Source organism: Macaca thibetana, chromosome 12, assembly GCF_024542745.1.
Source record: "Macaca thibetana thibetana isolate TM-01 chromosome 12, ASM2454274v1, whole genome shotgun sequence".
Lineage (NCBI taxonomy): Eukaryota > Metazoa > Chordata > Mammalia > Primates > Cercopithecidae > Macaca > Macaca thibetana.
Genome location: NC_065589.1, coordinates 110192588 through 110215456, shown reverse-complemented (window position 1 = coordinate 110215456; position 22869 = coordinate 110192588). Strand labels below are relative to the sequence as shown.

At 37.7% G+C, this 22869-nt stretch overlaps 1 protein-coding gene across 6 annotated transcripts in view; it reads right to left on the bottom strand.

Moving 5' to 3' along the window:
- Positions 1-22869, bottom strand: part of NCKAP5 (NCK associated protein 5) — a 977998-nt gene that overhangs the window by 460171 nt on the left and 494958 nt on the right. For all 6 annotated transcript variants that reach the window (XM_050750930.1, XM_050750929.1, XM_050750926.1 and 3 more), the window contains one exon: positions 550-683. In XM_050750930.1, the coding sequence (XP_050606887.1) occupies positions 550-683 (134 nt within the window). The remainder of the gene's footprint in view (positions 1-549; positions 684-22869) is intronic.

The window sequence follows — 22869 nt, the reverse complement described above, 5'->3', positions numbered from 1 at the left end:
CACCTCGGCCTTTCAAAGTCCTGGAATTACAGGTGTGAGCCACTGAGCCTGGCCAAATTCAAGTGTTCTAAGTGATATCTTTTTAAGGACAGGAACTCACTGATTTTTTTTTTTTTTTTTTTTTTTACTCTTTAGTGTTTCCTCTAAGCAAAGAAGAAGAGCTTATTGAATTGTTAGATTCACATACCCTCTCTTTGTCTTAAAATAGGATTGCGATGACCAGTGAAATCTCATGCTCTTGGCTGGCCTTTTAAAGGACAAGCCTACTGGCTGCAAAGTCACCACAACTCAATTGAAGACCCTTAGGGAAGCCATCAGGAAAGAAAAGACAACCAGTCTCAATAAAGATCATGTCAGGTGCAAATGGATGGTTTCAGAAAATTGGTCTGGATGTGATAGGATGCTTTAGTCAGAACAGAAGGTCTAAATGGTTGGTAAATTGCTCATCAAACACAACAGAAGCTTACACAATGGACATTCAATCCAAGGTGTTATGAAGGCAGAGAGAGATGCACCTCAGGAAGCAATCTGCTCAGTTAAGAACAATACCTGGAGAACTGCTGCTGCAAGCCACGCATCTGAATTCTGTTGCGCTCAGACTCTAGGGTCACCTCCTGCAACCGCTTCTCGCTTTGAAGGCGTAAGTGTCTCTCCTCTTCCAGTTCATGTATCAGCTTCTCATGCTATAAAAGGCACAAAGGGAATGACTTTTAGGAAAGTGTTTATGACAAAAATAAGAAATAGCTGGTTATCAAGTGATAACTTGAGCTTTATATATATATGAATTTCATCCTTCAAACAACCCCACGAAGTAGGTCCTGTTCTTAATCTCTTGTTATAGACAAAGAAACCAATGATCAGAGATACCTAAGTAATTTGTGCAAGGTCACATAAACCAGAAGGTAATAGATTTTGAGTCCCAGACGACTAAATTCTAACACTTGAATAATTTCCACTAACCCAGAGAGCACGCTGTGAAGAACTGTGACCCAAAAATACTGTCGAATGCACAGTAAGTCAGATAATAATTAGTAAGATTATTACCTGTTCAGAATTATTTCATCTCTTCCATCTCTGGTATATCCTTGAAAGAGAACATTACTGTTTTTATAGAAGGACTGAAAATTTCAAGGTAATTAGAACGTGAAGCTGATGAGAGTGAGGCTCAAGAACTGTTTTTCATTTTGTCCAGTTAGGTCTTCAGAGATAAAACTAGGCCAAGCCACCCACTGTTTTTATAATCCTAGATAACTGGCTCATCTCACGAACGGGTATCAGGGATTGAAAGAGGAACTAGATGGCACAGAATAGATGGTTCAGCACAAACTCATCCCTGGAACTGGTAGAAAGCACACAGCTCAGATTCTCCTGACAGCACTGAGTCAGCTACACTAATGTCTTTTTTGTTTTGTAGTTGTCTTGTTGTTGTTGTTGTTATTGTTGCCTTTTTAAAAAAGCATGCCGTGCTGTTATTGTTATTGCTGTTACTAAACTGAGCATTTTGTACGCAGGATATATACTCTATGGTGAAAACCATAGATGCAATGTCTGATCACGAGGGACATGCATACTTAAAAGGAAAGAAGAGAAACAGAGACCAGAGACCTCTGTTTTGAAATAAACCAAACACTATGACTGTGTACCATGCACTATGGATTAAATATGATTTATCGCATGTGGCATATTCACAGGAAGTGACAGCAACGACAGATTTTCTCCAGCTCTAACTCATGAGAAAAAAGGCATTCTGTGGATCATGAAAGAAACATTAGATGAGAATCTAGACATGAATCCTGATCCTCTAAAAATACTTACATATCCCCTGCCTCTGTACCTTTGTTCCTGCGTAAAAAGCTCCCTAGGTCTCTCAATTGAAAGCCTAGGGTTCCTTCCGGGCTCAGCTGTAAGCCATGTCCTCTACAACGTATCCCTCATCACTGCATTTCCTCCCTTCCCCGAATTCCAACAGTACCTACTATCTTTACCACCCTTTAGGTCTTCACTTTTTCTACTGTTATTTTTCATGTGAATTTATCATAATTCTCCACCTAGATAAATATTTGTTCAAGATGCCTTATGTGCAGATATATTTTACATTTTAGCATATTACTTAATACGCGGTAGTGCTGGAAATATATTTGCTTATTGATTCTGAAGCTGGCCCTTTGCTTACTCAGGCCTGACTTTTTGGTGATCTACTTTTAACTCCCATAATGAGTTACTTTTACTGAAAACTAAAATCAAAATTAAAATCAAATCTTTATTCTGTCACTTTGGACAATGACGTTCTGGAAGCATTGGAAAGAAAGAAAAATGTGGTTGTGGAAGACAAATGGGTTAATTAAAGTTAACTCTTTACAAAAATGGTCAAAATGGCAAATTTTATGTGATATATATTTTACTATAATAAAATAAACTCTTTACAGTTATATATACAATTGACATTCCTCTTTTTATTGACTGATTGGACTAAAAGCAACATAGACAAGTCACCAATATTACAGAATTTGGAAGATAGTGCTTTGATTCCATAGACAGGTCAAGAAAACAAAAGTATGCTAAATAGTTCAAAAGCGTACGCTATGAAGAATGTGAAGTTCATGCCTGTAATCCCAGCACTTTGGGAGGCCGAGGCAGGTGGATCACGAGGTCAGGAGTTCAAGACCAGCCTGGCCAAGATGGTGAAACCCCGTCTCTACTAAAAATACAAAAATTAGCCAGGGGTGGTGGCGCCTATAATCCCAGCTACTCAGGAGGCTGAGGCAGTGAATTGCTTGAACCCAGGAGGCGGAGGTTGCAGTGAGCCAAGATCGCACCACTGCACTCCAGTCTGGGTGACAGAGCGAGACTCCACCTCAAAACAAAAACAAAAACAAAAACAAACAAAAAAAAACAGTGAAGTTTTGCAGAGAAAACAGCATCCCTCCTTCCTTCAAAAGTAAAGAATGCTCCGTAGATCCACTCACTGCCATATTAAAGAGTCCCAAAAACATGATCATGAGAGAACCTTTTCCACACAAATAACTTTTTCTCTTCAATTTATTTATGCCTTTTCAAACATGAAAAAAAAAAAAATCACAAAAAAAAGAAACCCTGGTAACACAGAGAAAATTCTAAGGAATTAAGACTATGAGAGCAAAAGCTGTTTACTAAAATATATTCCCTTCAAATGAGATGTATTTCAATTAATCCATCAAAGCTTGACAATAATCCACACCTACTAAAAATGAAAAAGCTTTGTACCCAAATTTAAAAACATGGCTAAACACAGAAAAAAATATAGTATCCATAGATCGGCTATTTTTTTTTTTCTGTATTCCCTATATTGATTCTATCCCCAAAGTAATTTTAATTTATCTCCCAAATATTTGCTCTGGATCTTTCACAGCAGAAAGTGTGAAAGGTAACGAGAGATGGAGAGCAGTTGGTGTTATTTACACAACGCCACTAGGTACTGAAAAGCAGTAAGTAGAGGACAACATCATGGAAATCTGGGCTACAAATCTGATAGGATCACATTTCTAGAGCAACATCTCTCTTTCTGTAGAGCCACTGAGCTGGGATGGCTTTAAGACACCTGCCTAGGAGAGCCTCATGATGATTTTCAAAGCTCCTCAATCACCACCTTTCAATTCCTCCCATGTTCTTCCAGCAAGATGCTCCATGTTCGTCACCTCTTCCCTTTCTCTTTGGCTTCTCTTACCAAAGCTCTTAAATCGCTGCACCAGGAACACAAACAACGGCTCAAAGGCTGAGTCTAAGCAGTGACATTACACACGTGTTCAACAAAACTTGCCAGTCACAGGCTCTTCTTTCCCTTTACAGAGGTGGGCTTTGTAATTAGTAAAAAGGTAGGTTTGCCTGTTTTTCTGAAGAAAAGCTGTGAGTGGGTTAACTTTCAACTGTTATTCATTAGCTGCTGTCTCTAACTCTGAAATGAGCAAACTCTGCAAAAAATATCTTCAATCTGGAGAATATTCTACAATTTACAAAATGTGTCCACCTTCATTACTGTATTCAGTCTCCAGAACAATTCAGCAATATTGGTTATTATCACCTCCATCTAAAGATAAGGGTAGGGGCCAAAAAGAGAGGCAGGGAGCTTGCTCTGGTTCCATGGTTAGAAATGGCAGCTCTGGAGCTAGAACTGAGTTTTTCTGACCCTAAGTCTCCATTTTTTTCTCCTACTACTGTCAGTTCTGCTGTAACATGTCTTTTAAAAGTGCTAATTTGTTCCAACGCAACTGATATGATATGAAAAAATTTGAGCATGACACAAATCTTAGGTTTGCTGATTGCCTGATTTCATTCATGAGAAAAATTAGGGGAACACAGACAACTGCACACAGCTGAACTGCATCAAAACACACATATTTCAAATAGACCTCAGTCCACCATGTGCATTAAGAGCCATAACCATCCACATGTGGTGTTACAACTTTCCCTCCAATTTCAGACAGTGTTCCTTCCACCACTTCACAGTAGCTTCTGAACTGCATCCCTATTGATATCCAACTTCCACAAAAAAACTCTTTCAAGGTAAAGCACCATATTTATTGTAGTATTTATGTATTTTTTAACCATTGAATACATGGCTACCGATTGTATTAAGTTCCTACCTTTTTGTTTTTAGTGTGTCACTGAAAAAGTTTTGAGTATTGTTCCCATAGTCCTGTTTCCCCCATAAGCCTTGTGGTTTCCACTGTGTGGTTTTACAGAGTGCAGTAATTTTCAGGAACATACAAGTTATGGACATCATGGTGAAGAAAAGGAAGTCCAAATCAAGAGTGGAATTCCAAAGTAATTTTCCTACTTGGACACGAGCAAAGAGTTAAGTTCTAGACAAAGAATCAAACATACAAACAGAAAGACAGGTATTACCTTCATGGTTCTACAGAATGATCTTGTCTATACCTCACAACCTACACACAGCAACTTAACTGAGCCATTCTCTGATTAAACCTCAAATGCAGGAGATTCCTCCATTTCCCTGGGTAATCTAAGTTTCTGAACTTTTGTCCTGATAATTTTGTAAAACTTGCTTAAATCATTAAAGTATCAAAAGGTCATTTCTACATGTATGTTTCAAGGAAATGAAGAAAAATCTATATAGATTCTGATTATTCCCTAATAGAAAACCATGCATGTAAAAGAAGCTATGTACCACCAACATGGAGTCGTTTATTTACTTGGCCCACAAATGTTTATTGAGTAGCTACTACATGCCAAACACTGAACTAGACATGGAAACCAGCACTGAGTCAAATGGACATGGTTCCTGGCTTCATTAGACTTACAGACTAATGGAGACGGCTGGTGCTAAATAAACATCACACAGATAACACAGCAGTATAAATTGATTTTTAATGAAGAGTTTGCTGAAAGGTGAAAGTGATGGAAACTGATTTTGTTTGGTGGGTCAGGAGAAGACCTCTCTGAGAAAGTCACATTGAAACTGAGACCTCTGTGATGACCAGGTGCTACCAGGTGAAGAGAGGGGACCAGCACTCCAGGCACAGGGAGTGGCAAGTGCGAAGCCCTCTGTCGTTTAGGGAGGGAGGAAGAGAAGCCCAGTGTGGCTGGACGCTGGTGAGCCAGGGGACAGGAGTGGCATGGGATGCAGGTGGAAAAGAATAAGGGCTAGACCACATAGGACCATGAACATCACATGACGGATTTGGGACTATAGCCTGAGTAAAATGATGACTCATTACCGAGGGTTTAATCAAGTGAGGAAGATGATTTGATTAAGATTTGGCAAAGTTCATTCTGACTGCAGTACGGAGAAAGAACTAAGAGGCTAAATTATAGAATGGGAAAACATTCATATAAATATTTAAATATTTAAAATAAATATAATAAATTAAATAACGCTACCAGCTTTTAGTTTGTACTGCACCATTTACTAGAGAAGTGGTTTTGAACAAGCTACTTAACTTAAAACTTAACTGCTTTAAGCCAGTTTCCTCTGTATACTGGGGATAGTGAACTCAACCAAGACAATTTCATAGCATCACTGTGAATAATAGATGAAATAATGTATGGTAAGGCACTTCAAAAACTCAAAAATCCCATATAAAAATAAGATATGGCTAACTAAAATTACACAACTCATATCATCTAATATACTTTAGCTACTTTTGATAAATTCTGTATAACATTTGTCTTTAATAACCATTAAATATTTAAAAAATCAGTTAGATATTTCAAAAAGTTCAAAAATGTGTGCCTAAGCAGATCATACATTAATCCTGAAAGAAAACACATTTTAAATATGATTTTGATGTAAGAATGGAGAGGCTAACTTAATCACAAATGCCATCTAGAATATATATAACCCTGTGTTTGGCCTTCCCTAAAATACATTATTTTTTATTCTCATTTCCTAGTATGATTTCAGACAGATGGCTTGATGTATAGTATGACAAAACTTCAGAATGAAATTAACACATTAACACTTGATTCAAATATGGAGAGCCAATAAGTACCTCTATTCGAGGTCTAATTATAGTTGGTGATTCTCATTATATCAGTGGGTGATAATACTGCCAGAGTTAAAGACGATTCAAAGAATATGAAAAAGAAAGAGGAATTTATTTGGCTTGGAAATTCTAGCACCACCTTATGTGGCATATATTTGATGAAACATCAAGCATAACAAAAGGCACCTCCCACATAGGCTCCAAGCCCTCCATGAGTCCTGCCTCATGAGTGTCATGAGGTACCAGCTCATCTCAGGTATCCTGTGCTGGCTTGATGTCTGAGAGATACATGAAAATTGAGAGGCAGTCGCTATAGGTGTGTTTCAAAAGATTTCCTGAAAATGTGTCCAAGTGATAACATTCGAATTGAGTCACACTTTATGATCAAAGAATCATGGGGAAAACATCAGTACTCTTGGATAATAAGAGGATCTTAAGGTGAGAAATGAATAGAGGCCATCAGAGGACAAAGTGATTCAATGATATTCCTGTATATTGATGGAAAAACATATGAGCTCATTTGAGAAACGTGGAACCTGAGAAGCAAGCTACCCACTAGAAAACATGCCCAGTCACAAGTATCTCCAGGTATTCACCAATAACAACATCCAATGTATACTCGAACATCTTAAGAATTACCGGAAACCCAGAACAATCCTTTTCATTCTCTCCCTTCCTATTGAGAATCTAAATTGACACCTGTGTTTTTTCTGCAGAAGTCCATGAGCCAAACACATCAGCAGAAAAATTAATGTCTTCATGAAAACTATTTTTTTTTTTTTTTTTTTTTTTTTTTTTTTTTGAGACAGAGTCTCGCTCTGTCGCCCAGGCTGGAGTGCAGTGGCCGGATCTCAGCTCACTGCAAGCTCCGCCTCCCGGGTTCACGCCATTCTCCGGCCTCAGCCTCCCGAGTAGCCCGTCTCGGCCTCCCAAAGTGCTGGGATTACAGGCTTGAGCCACCGCGCCCGGCCGAAAACTATTTTTTACTGGGAAAACTCTATTAACCAACTCTACCAAGTCGGTATGAAATGGATCTAAATTAAGCTATAGTTATTACATCTAATTGTAGCCTTGTTTTTGTTTTTCACACATATTGCAATATATTTTCCCCATAAAGATCTCTGAATTCAATATCCCCATTAGTTATGAAAGATTCGGTCATCCTAGAAGCAGAGAAACAGATAAGGAACTTCAGAATTGATTTTTTTTAAACCCATACTGTTGGCTGTAACAGAAGAATCAGAATCAGATTTTGAGATGCAAGGATAGAAATAGCCAAGTATATATCTGCAGTGCTGATAACATCACCCAAGAGAGACAAAGCTTTTATTCTAACTAAAAAAAGATGCAGAGCTTGGTTTTTATGTGTGTGTGTGCTTTTTTTTTTTTTTTTTTTTTTTTTTTGGAAAAGAAAGGAGAAAGGGTGAGATAAAGAAATACAGCAGAGGAGAAGGGTGGGGTAGAGAGTAGAAATTTCAAGGGCAAGTAAGACAGATGGGCACTTGGATGGATCTTAATGTCCTCAATGCTAGACAGGAGCTCTATAACAGAAACGACACAGGTGAAGCACCCCATATGACTAAATTTTCTTAGACAAAGGTTATATATGTGCTTATTACTTAGCAAAGGGATAGAGATGTGAACTCGATGAAAGGAGTTTTTCCATGGTGGGTTGTGAAGAAAAGCAAGATAAAATGAAGGTGTTAGGAATACCACTCAAAATCCTAAGGAAATTGAACAGTTGAACAAAGGATTCTTAGCAAAGCAATTTTACTTCTGCGCAGAGAGGTAACTCCTTGGCCAGTTGCCACAAGAGCACATCTGAACAAAGGGGCACGAGAGCCTTTATTCCTGATGCAAGTCCTGCCCCTGTACCCTTTCCCCATTGGCTGGGGTCGCGTCATACAATCCAAACTAATCCCGGTTGGCTAAACATTTGATTTTTTTTAGATAGAGTGGGCACGTAAAAGAAAGTGGAGTGAAAGGGGAAGGAGTGTCTGTAATGAGCTAGAAAGTTCGTCCTCTTTCCAAATAAGGAAAAGAACGTGAGCTGGTACTGATAACGCTTGGTACTGTGGCGTGCCTGGGCATCTAACAAAGGCAAAAACGAAAAAAAGGAGAAAAAAAGAAGAACAAAAAGCAGGGACGGTACTATGAATTAAAGAATAAAAGATTGATTCGATTATCTGAAGAGAAACCTCACCATATCCTACAAAGGTCTGGCACATGGAGATTGATATGCATTGTAAAGTCATGGTGGAAAAAATTACGACAAATTTTGGGATCCTACCAAGAGAAAAGAAGTTGTTTATTGCATAGTCAATGGTCTTTATTATTTATCAACTAGGGCTACAAATCAATAATAAAATGGTAACACTGTATTCACAACACAAAGTAACACAGTTTTGCTTTTAATGTCATCCTACAGCAGAAAATAGGATGAAAATTTATGCACTGATCCACTTCTCACATTTTTCATCAGTCTAAGTGTCTTCATTTTCACATCATGATTCCTACAATGGAGAAGGCATGAGGCTAACAGACTGGGCTACAGTTTCTGTCTCCCCATTAACTTGCCAGGTGACCTTGGGAAATATACTTACCATCTCCAGACCTACTTCTAAACTGCTGTAGTAAGTTCTTATAATTTTATGTTGTTTTATGCTGCCTTGGCCTCCATTTTAAATATAAGTTGGATTCTCTCATACCAGAAGAAGGGCGCAGTCATCCTTGGTAGAGTTTCCCGTTCTATGCCTAACTCCCACTCCTAGTTCCCCAGTGTGTTCAATTCAGATATCTGCATGACACAACTGCCTGCTATGGGTCTGCTAGACACAGACTGCTTGACTGGCGCTGCTGTCGCTACCCCCTGCATGAGCTGTGCAGATATGCCACAGTGACTAACCCTCGGTCACAGTGTGACCACCTGGAACTCACACCTGTTGCTTTAAACTCACCAATTAACATTACCCATAGGAAATCTGTTTGGATAACACCTTGGACCCCAGTAAAGGCACTGGCTCATGGATCTCTCTCTACATGTGCTCCTAGACCTCCATATGTGTGGCCCTCAGGCACATCATGTACCCCCAGGGCCTGTAAACAAGAAAATCTGTGTTTCCCTCTTGTGTCACTTCTAATCATTGGAGGGTTCCCTCCATCTGAAAGATTCTAAATTAACATTAATGGTAAGGTCCCTTCCAACTCTCATATCTTATACAGTGATTAAATTAGCCACAACCATATCAGGAAAAAGCATAAGCAATTACAAATAACATTAGTGGCATAAAGAGATTAAATACAATGTCTATAAGTGGGGTGTGTGTGTATACACATATTTTGGGGGTTAGTGAAAGTCTAAGTTTCACTTAATATTGATGAAGGTGACTGGCATCCTTGTTTTGGATAATTAGTGGGTGAAGATTTAAGAGGCAAAGGGCACAGGTTTTGGGTTAGAGAGAGCCAGGCAATGTTGAAACAATGATATTGGACATTACACAATTAGGAAGAGGAGTGATAAAATAGAGACACCAAAGGCATTGGTTTTAATTTGATTCTGAAATGACTGGGAGTATCAGCAGATTTTGAGGAGAATGACAGAATCTAAATGATGTTTAAGCAACATAATTCTTCCTCAGGGTGGACTCTAGACGTGAGATACTACCAAAAAAGGAACAATTTCCTTACTGTCGTTCATTAGCAATGGTTCCTTGGGTTGGAAAAGGCCTTTCCACGGAGTGTTCTGGCTCACTGACTTTGTGACTTCTACAAGCTTCTCAGAAAACTAATTCCTCTCAAGTCTTTGAATATCTGATGTTTACAGGGGCTGACCAAGGAAAGCAAGACATTGAGTAATAACCCAGGTAGGTAGTAAGCTTGTTATCAATAGTCCACTGCTTAATTCAGACTCTCTTTCCCTTACCCCAATCTTTTCCTTGAGTTTATTTAGTCAAAAGGCTCAATTCTCAGCTTGACTTAGAAAAGAGCTTTATTTCCTCAACCAGTAGGCCCTTCTATAAAAAGTCAATGACTCATTCTTCTCCCCTGGTCACAGATCTTTCTCTGTTGTCATGTTAATTGATCACAATTAACAGTAGCTGCTTATTCTATCCCCTTGGAAGTTTTCAGAAGTCAATTTTATTAAATGCCTTCATACTTGGCTGAAGTCTTAAACATTGTTTCCTTTTCTGTGGAGACAGTATATTCCATACAAAGACGAGACAGCGTTTCAGGTTTTTTGTTTTTGTGGTAGCACCTTTTGCTTGCTGTTCTCTACCCTGAACCACACGTGCACTTTCAGAATGGCTACACATCTTTGCCCCATTTTACCCCCAACTCTGTTCCTTCACAATCAGTGAAGAACAGATGACTTCTCTGGCTAGTTTCATTCGCATTTCAAACTTTTGGTCCCTATGTTTCTCTCGTTGTTCTTTGTTATGGAGGATTCCAAGATTTTTCATTCTCTCACCTACGCTCTAGTCTTGAACTTTAGCTGTATTTACTATGAAGGTTAACACCTGCTCTGCCTCAACTCTGATGTCTCCCTTACTTCACCGCCCGCCTAATATATGGTTTCTCCCACAGACTTGTGCTCTTGCTTTATAACTTAGCTTTTTACAGGATATATAATGCCACAGTCTTTGCTAACTGTTTCACATACATATGACATGTTAATCATTATATAATGATATTTATAATACATATTATATATAAATAAGCTTGCTAATATAAATTATACTAACATTATATGAATAAATAACAAATTATATAAAAAATAATATATTATTATATATCAATTATAATACATATTATAATCAATAATATATTATTCCCTATCTCTTCAAAGAGCACACTTTTCTTTAGGCAGGGATTAGGCCTCATAAACAGTCACAAAATCCCACAGAATATTAGCATACTGCTGAGCTTTCTAGAATGTTCAATACATACTTGTTAAGTTCCACATGAATCCTCTTGATCTCCCATCACCTTAGTAGGCAGCTAGCTCTAGGTTTGCAAAGTTTCTATTGGTAACAACTTTTAGTCTTAATCCTGACTGAGGATAATGTGATGAGATTTTCTCTGGTTTAGAAACTCCACAGATACATTTCACTCTGTCATCTTCTTTCCCTTACCGTTGCCTTCTCCCGAAAGCCCAGGGATTGCAATTCCAACTTCATATTCAAATCTCTTAACTGATGACTCACTTTCGTTCAATAACTATTAAGTTAAAAATTTAATTTCTGAGAGGATTTGCAGGAGCTTCCAAACAAAGCCATTTATAATTCTATTTGTAAGGATAGTGCATTGTCCTGTTCTTTTTGTTCACCCTACTAGATTTTGTAGAATTGTGGAAAGAAAAAAAAAAAACTGAATAAAAACAACTCTATTGAGACTAAGAATCCTTTTTACCCTGTAGTTGGAATCCTTATATTCCTTCCTTCAGTGAATGGGTATAATTACGTGTATTGGAAATTAGAGTAGTCACTATAATTATGCACTCTTTTAAAGTAGAATAATTATAATGTCAACAACTGACTATACAAGGTACTACTGAAGCTTTTGTTTTAAATCTGCCAGAGAGGACCTCAGTAATGATTAATTTCTTACAACTACTTTTTATTCATTTGGAGAACATACTAGGGATGCCTTCGCACTTCCCATTTCGTTGTGGAAAGTTTCTTTAAACAAGAATATTTCTTTAAACAAAGACTTGAGAACAAGTGGGTTGGTTTTTACATAGCCGGCTTCCATTATTTCATCCTAGACAATACGAGAAACTTAAAAATTTTAAAACAGGACTTTTAGCAGCTTCCCTTATCCTTGTTAGCAAATGCAAACTTTTACATTTTATCATGCTGTTAAAAGGTCAGCTTGAATATTTAAAAAATCAATGTGGAACTAATCACAAGCTTTGGTTCAATGCTTTAGTACTTTATTTCATACAATTACCAAAGTTAGAAGAAATTGAAAGCACCACATATTAAAGAATTAGAGTTTGTGTTATTTCTGGGAGGTAAGGTTAAACAGAAATATCATTTTTATGAGGAAATCATTAAAGACCTATAAATGAGCTGAGTGAGCACAGTTAATCTACAGAAGGGGAAAACATATACTCTTAAAAGACAATCAGAGGGCTTCTTTTGAAGGTACACTTTAACCCTTGGTTAACCACATCAGCGGAGGAGAACATCACAACAGATAATCTCACTTTCTCAAGGATCAACACAGTCACCAGAGGAAGCAAATGGAAAACCCGGTTTCACATGGTCTAAATACCACTCATAAAAGACAGGCCAGTGTGGACTACAACTGCTACTATTTATAATAGAATACCCGCCTGACCCATCGTTGGGTATAGAAGAGCTCACAGAAACGCTTACATCATGACTGTAGGTCTTTTGTATGCACTTTATATGAGTGTCAGAAATTGTGTTCTCAGGTGCCCCTTTTGTATTCTCCTGATCTCTCCTCAGTTTCCACTCCTGGCAATGTTTAGCCCTTTCTCATTCAGAACTGGTCTCTCCTGGAAGGCTTTGTCAGACTTGACTGAACACAGCAAGAGCTATTTTTCCACAGGGGCACATTAATATCTGCCCCTTTCTAGAGGTCTTATCATCAAAGGGAAATGAAAGTTTTTAGACCTAGAAGGGTGCTTGAGGTCACTAAGTCCAACGGAGGTCCTAAAAGGTATCAATTTGTCCAGGGTGATCCAACCTACCGTAAGTCTTTGTCACTGTGGACAGAGAAGATTCAAAGATCCTCTTCGAAATCGCCCTTTCCAGGCAGTCAATAATAGAGCACATTTTCAAGAATTTGGTAGAGTTTTGCATTTGGACCAGTTAGATTTATATGTAAAACTTTCATATAAACTACTTTCCTCTGCAATATAGACCTTTTTATAAGCTCAAAATTAAACCGCTGCATGAAGATGGAAAAGTAATTGGCAAGATCAGAAAACATTTTCATCCTTTTTATATTAGTATCTTGAAAGTCCTTCTAGAAAATCTGCCTCCTTCTTCAGAAAACAACATTGAAAACAACATGTGTTTTTTTATTTTTAACCAGGCCTTGAATGTTACGTACATTGCTCCACAAGTGTACATTTTTATATAGGCTAAGACTCTCACGATTTATGGCCAAAGAATCAGATTCAACATGCACAAAGAAAATGGTTCCAATCAGTGAGTTACCTGCCACCTTAGTACTACTGTCAATCAGAACAGGTGTGTCATTACACAGGTGTGCCATTACACAGGCTATAATGCATCCACATGCAAATACCTACAACAGAGGCTCTCCACCTTTTAGGCCAGGAAGAACTGCAAAGCATCCACAAATTACAAAGGGTTCAGTGTACTGAACACGATGTATTGACAGGTATTGAATAAATAAAAACACAACTGCTATAACACCGAAGTCTGTGGCCTTATTTTTTATGGAAAAATGATCGATGTCTTTGTAAGATTGTGGCCACTGGCATTGAATCTGAACTACAGCTAGTGCCAGCAGCCCTACTGATGACATGTAAGACAAGGAAACACGTATGGACAATTAAAGTATACCTTCTTATTCACAGAGAAGTCACAAAAGTAATTCCAGGACAAATAAAGTGAAGGAAAATAAGAGAGAGAGAGAGAGGAAAAAAAAGACTCTTCCCAGTATCACAAATAAGAATGATAATGATGAACCTGGCTGAGTGTTCTAAGCCCTCTTCACATAGCTGCCACTGAATCCTTGAAACAATACTAGACAGTTGGCCCTATTCCCAACCACATTTGTTTTTAAGATTATGAGGCTAAGGCCACAGTAAGTAAATAACAGAGCCCAGGTTGGAGCCCATGCAATCTGATTCCAGGAACCTAGAGCCTGACTGCCTCTCTTTACCGGTACGAAGGAGTTTCTTTCCTGGTCTAGTAAACTTTCATCGCAACCAGCAAACTAACTGATGTATTTAAGCCTCTCCCTTTCCAGGACCTTATTAGAGATTGTAGGGTACAGAATAGATCCAAGAGATGGTCTGAAAAATAGAGTGACAGCGATGGTCTTTGCCATTACAAATATTATAATCTTGTTAGACCAAGATTATCATATATTCAACAACTAGCTAGTAAAGTATGAATTATCTAGAGCAGGGGCTGGCAAATTTTTCTATAAGGAATCAGAGGGCAAACACTTTAGGGTTGATGTGCCACACAGTCTCTGTTATAACTACTCAATTCTGCCCTAGTAGCACGAAAGCAGCTACAGATAATACATAGATTAATGTGTGTGGATGTATTCCAAAAAAGCTATTACAAAAATAGATAGGGAGGGAAATAGCTCAGCCATAGTTTGTGGACTCATAATCAAGATTACCAGCTATAACAAAAAAAAAAATAATCAATTCTAATCATTCATTTTCCAGGAGGTGATAATCCCTTTTCTCCAAAATGCATAAACTCCCTAGAAGCCACGGGGCTGCAGAACTGTCTTCTTACTGTTAAGAAACAAAAACGATTTGAAACATCTTCCCCGAAACTTAATGAAATTGTAGCTACTGTTGAAAATGAAAAAATTAAGTCTGTGTTTTCTAGAAAGGATGAACTTTCAGCAGTGCTGAAAATCATGTAATATTTGTGCTTGTCAGTGTGCTAGGAACAAATCTTTTATCTATCCCTGTGTGATTACATCTCTGTACAGAGGCACCTGTGTTGTGTTATACATAGAATTACATTTTACCCTTTGGTGCTGAGCCATTAGCCGGTGTGTCTTCTTATTCTCAATTAGGAACAGAGTTCCTCCCACTGGAGGGAGAGCAGAGGCTCTGCAGTCACTGCTGCCGTGTTAGTGTTGTTAGAGATTATACATACTTTAATTCAACAACTTACAAACGGTCTACATTTTACATCAAACTAATCTCAACATTAGACAATTTTGAATACTGGTCATAATATACATACAGGTAGATGATAATTTAGCCATACAGATTAACATTTTGTTCTTTTCTAATACTTTGTGAGCCTATGAGATTTAATGTTGACAGATGCTAAAACCTTTAAATGCTTTTCTATTTTCTCAGATGCTGAAATAAAATTTTAAGTGTAACCATTTATTAAAAACAAGTTAGAATATACGGTAAGGCTCTGTAGTGCACAGATTATATAGGTTGTAGCAGAAAAAAATCTCCCTCTTTCTACTAAAAGTTTTATATTTACTATGTGCTATTTAATAAATAAGTTAATTTTCCAATGAGAACACATGGACACAGGGACACATACCAAGGACTGTCAGGAAGTAGGGGTCAAGAGGAGGGAGAGCAATAGGACAAATACCTAATGCATGTGGGGCTTAAAACCTAGATGATGGGTTGATGGGTGCAGCAAACCATCATGGCACATGTATACCTATGTAACAAACTTGCATGTTCTGCACATGTATCCCGGAACTTAAAGTACAATAAAATAAATAAATAATTTTCCTGCACAATCATTAAGTTTTCTACCTCCCAACATTTGAGCTGGCCTAGGAGGGGAAGAGTAGTAAGTTTGTAATCTAAAATTTGTGTACCCTTGGGTCATAACTTTTACCAATAACTTAACTCTCGAGATTGTGCATTTAGAACATATTTTAAAGACTTCAAAACTTCAGATATCCTTTTGTCTGTTACATATTGATTGCTGTTAAACTAAATGTTTTTCACTGTGTAATCAATACTTTCTTACAAAAATAAGCCCAGGCATTGACAAACAACTCTGCAGCACATTGCAGCTTTCCTGAGAGTGGACAGCATGAAAAACTACCACCCCCAAGAATTAAAAAAGATTGCATTGACTCCAGTGCTTATTACAATTTTTACAAGCTTCTTACAGCTGAATCATTCTACTGTAACAAACCTTTATTAAATTAGACACCTATTGAATCATAAGCTTTCTGAGAATAACAATTCATATGCCTTTGTCCTTTATTACTGTTTCTGCAACCATACTGCTCATGTTCATATTTACATCTTCTCTTGTGATGAAGTTATTAAAAAGCAACAGCTAGATAAAATGGGTGGGAAGGGGTGGTATAACACGTAAACAATGATGACGTTGTGTTTCATGAGGCTACTCTTCTAGAACAATTTTAAATTGCACTACTACCTTAAAAAAAAATGCTATTGTACTTTTAGACCCCCAATGCAAGGCATCTTTTAATCTGGGACTTTTAATTTACACACTGTAAACTGTGAGTTGCTTCTATAAACATTTGCCTTCAAATTATTTGTTCATCTCATGGTTCACTCTTCTAATACAAATTTCCAGTGAAAATCCATGGTGAACGCGAGGGGCAAGCAGCCAACCACACATCAGGTTGCCACCAACATGCACGAAGTATAACTCTCCCTCCAATGCTAATCCACACAAACACCAAATTCTTAAGGCATATAACCGTATATTCCATAAGCAGGCACTTAGTGGTCTGGGTAAAAGCTAAAGCAAGTTGAGAATAACAAAAACAAACACTTCCAAATACAATAAAGAGAAAAGCCCTTACGTGCATACACCTTAAACAAGTTAAGGTATGTTCTCACTTTCATGTTTATTAGCACAAAAGAACTCAAGAAACAATTATTTTAAATCACTTAAACCTTGCATGTATATATCTATGACAAACAGCAACAAAGGCATTTACAATTTTTATTAGCAGGTGATATTTCCTGCCAACAGAGGTGGTTTTGTATTATAGTGACATAGTGACATAATTCAATGAACAGACCCCAAAGTTTTCCACAAAAACACTTTCTATTTTTTGATCCAAGATAGCACTTCTATGCAATAGCTCAAAATTGCCACCAAGTGGACGGACAAACACTATTCTGGTTGTAGTTGTACAGTAAACAGCTGCTTCTGATTTGAAGAGCGCTGAACTAATCCCATCAACCAGTATTTACTAAATATTAGTACCTACTAAGCACAGGGTGCTCCTCTATGTGCCACAGATGAAATGCATTCTGATCATAGTGAGAAGGCTAAAGCCCTGTCACAGGCACCTCGTCGTGGGTGCTACTGTTCTCCGGACTTCAATAGGTCAATTATTCCATTTATCTCTTTAGAAGAGAAAAAATAACCTATTAATGCTACTGTGAGTGAGCAAAAAGGCAATATCCAGTTTGAGAAGGGCTTTCTTATTGCTAATAATTGTTGAATGATATGAATAAGCTCCAGAACATATAAAACAGAAGCCATTTCTAAAACCACTGATAGTGTTCAAAAGACTAATAAATTAGAGGTTATGTGGACCCATCTTACAATCTTTCATAGAGACACTGCTCTAGACATAGCAGTGGTGATATATAACTCACTGTAGGTTCATAACCAAGGCTAGGTAAGCATACGGATGTAACATCTACATTCCCAGCTAGTAAGTGGCCTGCTCCCCATGGGTACATCCTGACCTTTCACACGGAAGAGTTTAGTGTATGTGAAACCCCGAAGGATAGGAATCTACAAACATATTTGATGAGCCAATTTATTTAATAAAATATCTACTTTATCCAAGTGAGTGATTCTGAGTCCCATCTAGGCAAATCCTCAGCTTTCGGCATTATTTATTTTGTGTTATAAAACATACCTTCTCTCTTGGAAGCATGGGTACCAAAGGGAAGAACAGTAACTTTTAATGGATGCAGTTAGATCTTGAAATTTTTATCTGAAAACCATAAAGCTTTTAAACATAAATTCGCAAATGTAATTGAGCCTCTAATAGCTGCTACTGATAGTAATTAAAGAAATCTCATTTCCCTAAATTAAACATAATGAAATGTTTTTCAAGATCAAATAAAACTAGAAAATGCTATCAGGCTGATAGAATTGGCCTCTGAAAGTGGTGTTCTGGAGTTTGCAGAGAAGCCTCAGTTGCCAGCAAAAGCCAATGGTTTATAGGGTTATGGGCAATATGGAAGCCATTTCCACTGTATCGTATCAACTTTTATCGGCTGATAACTGATCTGAAAGCCAGTATATGGCACAGCTTCACATCGCAGTGCTTATGCAAATGAAGCAGACATACTCTAAAATTCTTCCTTTAGTGCTTTTAAAGACTTTGTTATTTAATTAAACGTTGTCAGCATATCTTCAGTTCAACGTACACATTTCACACTCTTAATGTTCAATTTTTACATTACTTTTGCTTTTCTTAAAGTGAAAATGGCATTTGGGCATCAGTGTGACCATCTTCTCCAGGTCTCTGTTAACAAGCAGGCAAGTGCTTCAATTGTTGTCTTAGTATGGGCTACTATAACAAAAATCCCATAGACTGGGTGACTTAAAACAGAAACTTATTTCTCACAGTTTTGGAGATTGGGAATTCCAAGATCAACTTGCCAACCCATTCAGTTCCTGGTGAGGGCCCTCTTCCTGGTTTACAGACAGACACCTGCCCACTGTGTCTCCATGTGGAAGAGAAAGAGCAAGCAAGCTCTCTTAGGTCTCTTGTGATAAAATCACTAAATCCATCACAAGAGCTCCACCCTCATGACCTAGTTGCCTCTTAAAGAACCAATCTCCTGGGAAAATTGGCTAGCCATAAGTAGAAAGCTGAAACTGGATCCTTTCCTTACTCCTTATACGAAAATTAATTCAAGGTGGATTAGAGACTTAAATGTTAGACCTAATACCATAAAAACCCTAGAGGAAAACCTAGGTAGTACCATTCAGGACATAGGCATGGGCAAAGACTTCATGTCTAAAACACCAAAAGCAACGGCAGCAAAAGCCAAAATTGACAAATGGGATCTCATTAAACTAAAGAGCTTCTGCACAGCAAAAGAAATTACCATCAGAGTGAACAGGCAACCTACAGAATGGGAGAAAAGTTTTGCAATCTACTCATCTGACAAAGGGCTAATATCCAGAACCTACAAAGAACTCAAACAAATTGACAAGAAAAAAACAAACAACCCCATCAAAAAGTGGGCAAAGGATATGAACAGACAGTTCTCAAAAGAAGACATTCATACAGCCAACAGACACATGAAAAAATGCTCATCATCACTCGCCATCAGAGAAATGCAAATCAAAACCACAATGAGATACCATCTCACACCAGTTAGAATGGCGATCATTAAAAAGTCAGGAAACAACAGGTGCTGGAGAGGATGTGGAGAAACAGGAACACTTTTACACTGTTGGTGGGATTGTAAACTAGTTCAACCATTATGGAAAACAGTATGGCGATTCCTCAAGGATCTAGAACTAGATGTACCATATGACCCAGCCATCCCATTACTGGGTATATACCCAAAGGATTATATATCATGCTGCTATAAAGACACATGCACACGTATGTTTATTGCGGCACTATTCACAATAGCAAAGACTTGGAATCAACCCAAATGTCCATCAGTGACAGACTGGATTAAGAAAATGTGGCACATATACACCATGGAATACTATGCAGCCATAAAAAAGGATGAGTTTGTGTCCTTTGTAAGGACATGGATGCAGCTGGAAACCATCATTCTTAGCAAACTATCACAAGAACAGAAAACCAAACACCGCATGTTCTCACTCATAGGTGGGAACTGAACAATGAGATCACTTGGACTTGGGAAGGGGAACATCACACATCGGGGCCTATCATGGGGAGGGGGGAGGGGGGAGGGATTGCATTGGGAGTTATACCTGATGTAAATGACGAGTTGATGGGTGCTGACGAGTTGATGGGTGCAGCACACCAACATGGCACAAGTATACATATATAACAAACCTGCACGTTATGCACATGTACCCTAGAACTTAAAGTATAATAATAATAAAAAAAATAAAAAATAAAAAATAAAAAAAAAAAAAAAAGAACCAATCTCCAAATACCATCGCATTGGAACTTAGAGTTTCCACATCTGAATGTTGGGAGGACACAAACATTCAGTCCGTAACAATTGCTCACAGCTGATCACTGTCTTCTCATCTCTTGATGGTCTACAGACAAAAATACCTACAGTTTCCCTGTTTATTTCAGCAATGTATCATCCTGGTAATGAAAAAGGTTTTCCTTATGTTTGATAAAAATATTTTGTGTCTTAATTCCTTGTCTTATTATTTACGCTTCTATGAATCTAACAAACTGTTCATCTCTAAACTCTTCATAAAAAGGCTTTATTACAGAAGAAAATAATTAAGCCAACCATTAGCCTTCTGTTAATAGACACCTCACTTCTCACACACATAGAAGCTTTTAACGTCTCACTTGAGTATGATAAGAAGTACGATGTATTTGTGTCATTCGTCATCTATTTTAGATCATTTTTGCCACATTTCTCTATATTTTACATTCTCTTTAAAAATGGTATATCTAAAACCAGATGTAAAACTACAGAATGGGTTTAGTTAATGTTACCGTCGTGCAAGGCAAGGACTGATCTTACTGGTGGCTCTATGTTGGCTCCATACTTCCCTACATGAAATACCACTCTCATCCCCATCCCAGCCCCACCACACGAACAGCTCTTTGCTCATGAGAGCCTCTCATTTGCTTGTCAAATTGCACAGAACACGCAGAAAACAAATACCTATCTTGGACCAATTAATGACTCTTATCTAACTCTTAACTACAACTACGCCCAAAATTTTTCTTCTACATATGTCCCTTGATTATCTCACCTGTTGAAATGGTGATTTGTTTTCTTAACCCTAATACATCACACTGCTCTCACTCATTATTCACTCATTAACTATTTAGTAATTACTTCTTGCCAGACAGTCAATAGGTATTGCCATTCAATTCAGAGTAAGACAAGTTTCCTGTCCTGAAGATACTTAAAATGTAGTCCATGCCCCCTACTTAAGGGGGACTATTGTTGTAAATCATTCTATTTTGTGTGTCTGTTTTTCAAAGTATAAATTACCTGTTCTATGTTAACATTCTTTCAAACCGATGACTGAGCAATTGCTATCTCCACTCCATTCTTGCTCCACCCTCACCTCCAGATGGATGTCAGTCTTTAGCACAATCCTCCAATCAATTGTTTCTTCACTGACAGCCTTGACAGGAAGGGTGATGACAAACTGCTAGCTTAATAATGGAAACAAAAGGTTTCTTCAAGTACTTAAGGGGGCAAGTATATTCAATACTGCAGTATCCCCTTACCTATGATTTCAGTGACTCAAGTCAACTGTGGTCCAAATATAAAATGGAAAATTTCAGAAATAAACAATTCATAATTTTTAAATTGCCCACCCTTCTGAATAGCATGATGAAATCATACAGTCTAGCTCTGTCCCACCCAGGATGTAAACCATTCTAGTGTATCTACCCTATAGCAGATACTTGCCTGTCAGTACTAAGTTGTTGTCTCGGTTATCGGATAAAACAAGCAAAGTATATATAGGGTCCAAGCCAGTCCACAGTTTCTGGCCTCCACTGGCAGTCTGAACGGAGCATATGTGCTGAAGATAAGGGGGAACTAATATAAGGTGTTCTTTACTTCCAGGATTTATAACTGGGTTGGGGCTGAGTCTCATATCTTACACTGTTTTTCTACCTCTTTCTTTACCTCTTTTCAAAGGAGCACTTTCTGTCTAGTGAGGACTTCATCTACATTTTTACCTCCTAGTTCATGTTTTCCTAGAGCATCATTATTTAGGGAAAAAGTAAGCTTTAACATTTTTAAATAAATTGGTTTGCTGATGGGAGTTTAAACTGGTGCAACTGCTTTGGAAAACTATCTGGCAGTATCTGATTAAAGTTGAATATATACATCACCTGTAACACAGCAGTTCCAGTCTAAATGCATATGTTTACCATATATGTACATCTGCTCACCTAAAGTCATATACTAGTAGCATTATTCATAAGAGCCCCAAAATGGAAACAACCCAAATGTCCATCAACATAGATAAATTATGGGATACTCCAACACTGGAATAGCATACAGCAATGAACAAACTACAACTACATGCAACAATATAGATGAATCTCACGATGTTGAGTGAGAAGAGTATATACTGCATGACCTCACTTTACATTAAAGAGAAACAGCCAAAGGTAATCCATGTCATTAGGTGCCTACTGAAAGGGATTTGGTTTGGTGCTGAGAGAGGAACTTCTAGGATACAGGTAATATTCTATTTGTTGGTTTGGGTGCTGATTCACAGGTGAATTTGTGAAAATTCAGTGAGTTAACCAATATGTATGCTTTCCTGCATGTACATTATACTTCAATAAAAAGTTTTTTTAAAAAAAAAGAAGAAAATCTAGATGACCTTGAGTGTTGTGATGACTTTTTAGATACAACACCAAATGCATGATCTGTGACAGAAATAATCGATAAGTTGGACTTCATTAAAATGAAAAACTTTACACTTCTGCTCTGTGAAAAACCCTGTTAAGAAAATGAAAAGACAAGCCACAGACTGGAAAAAAACCT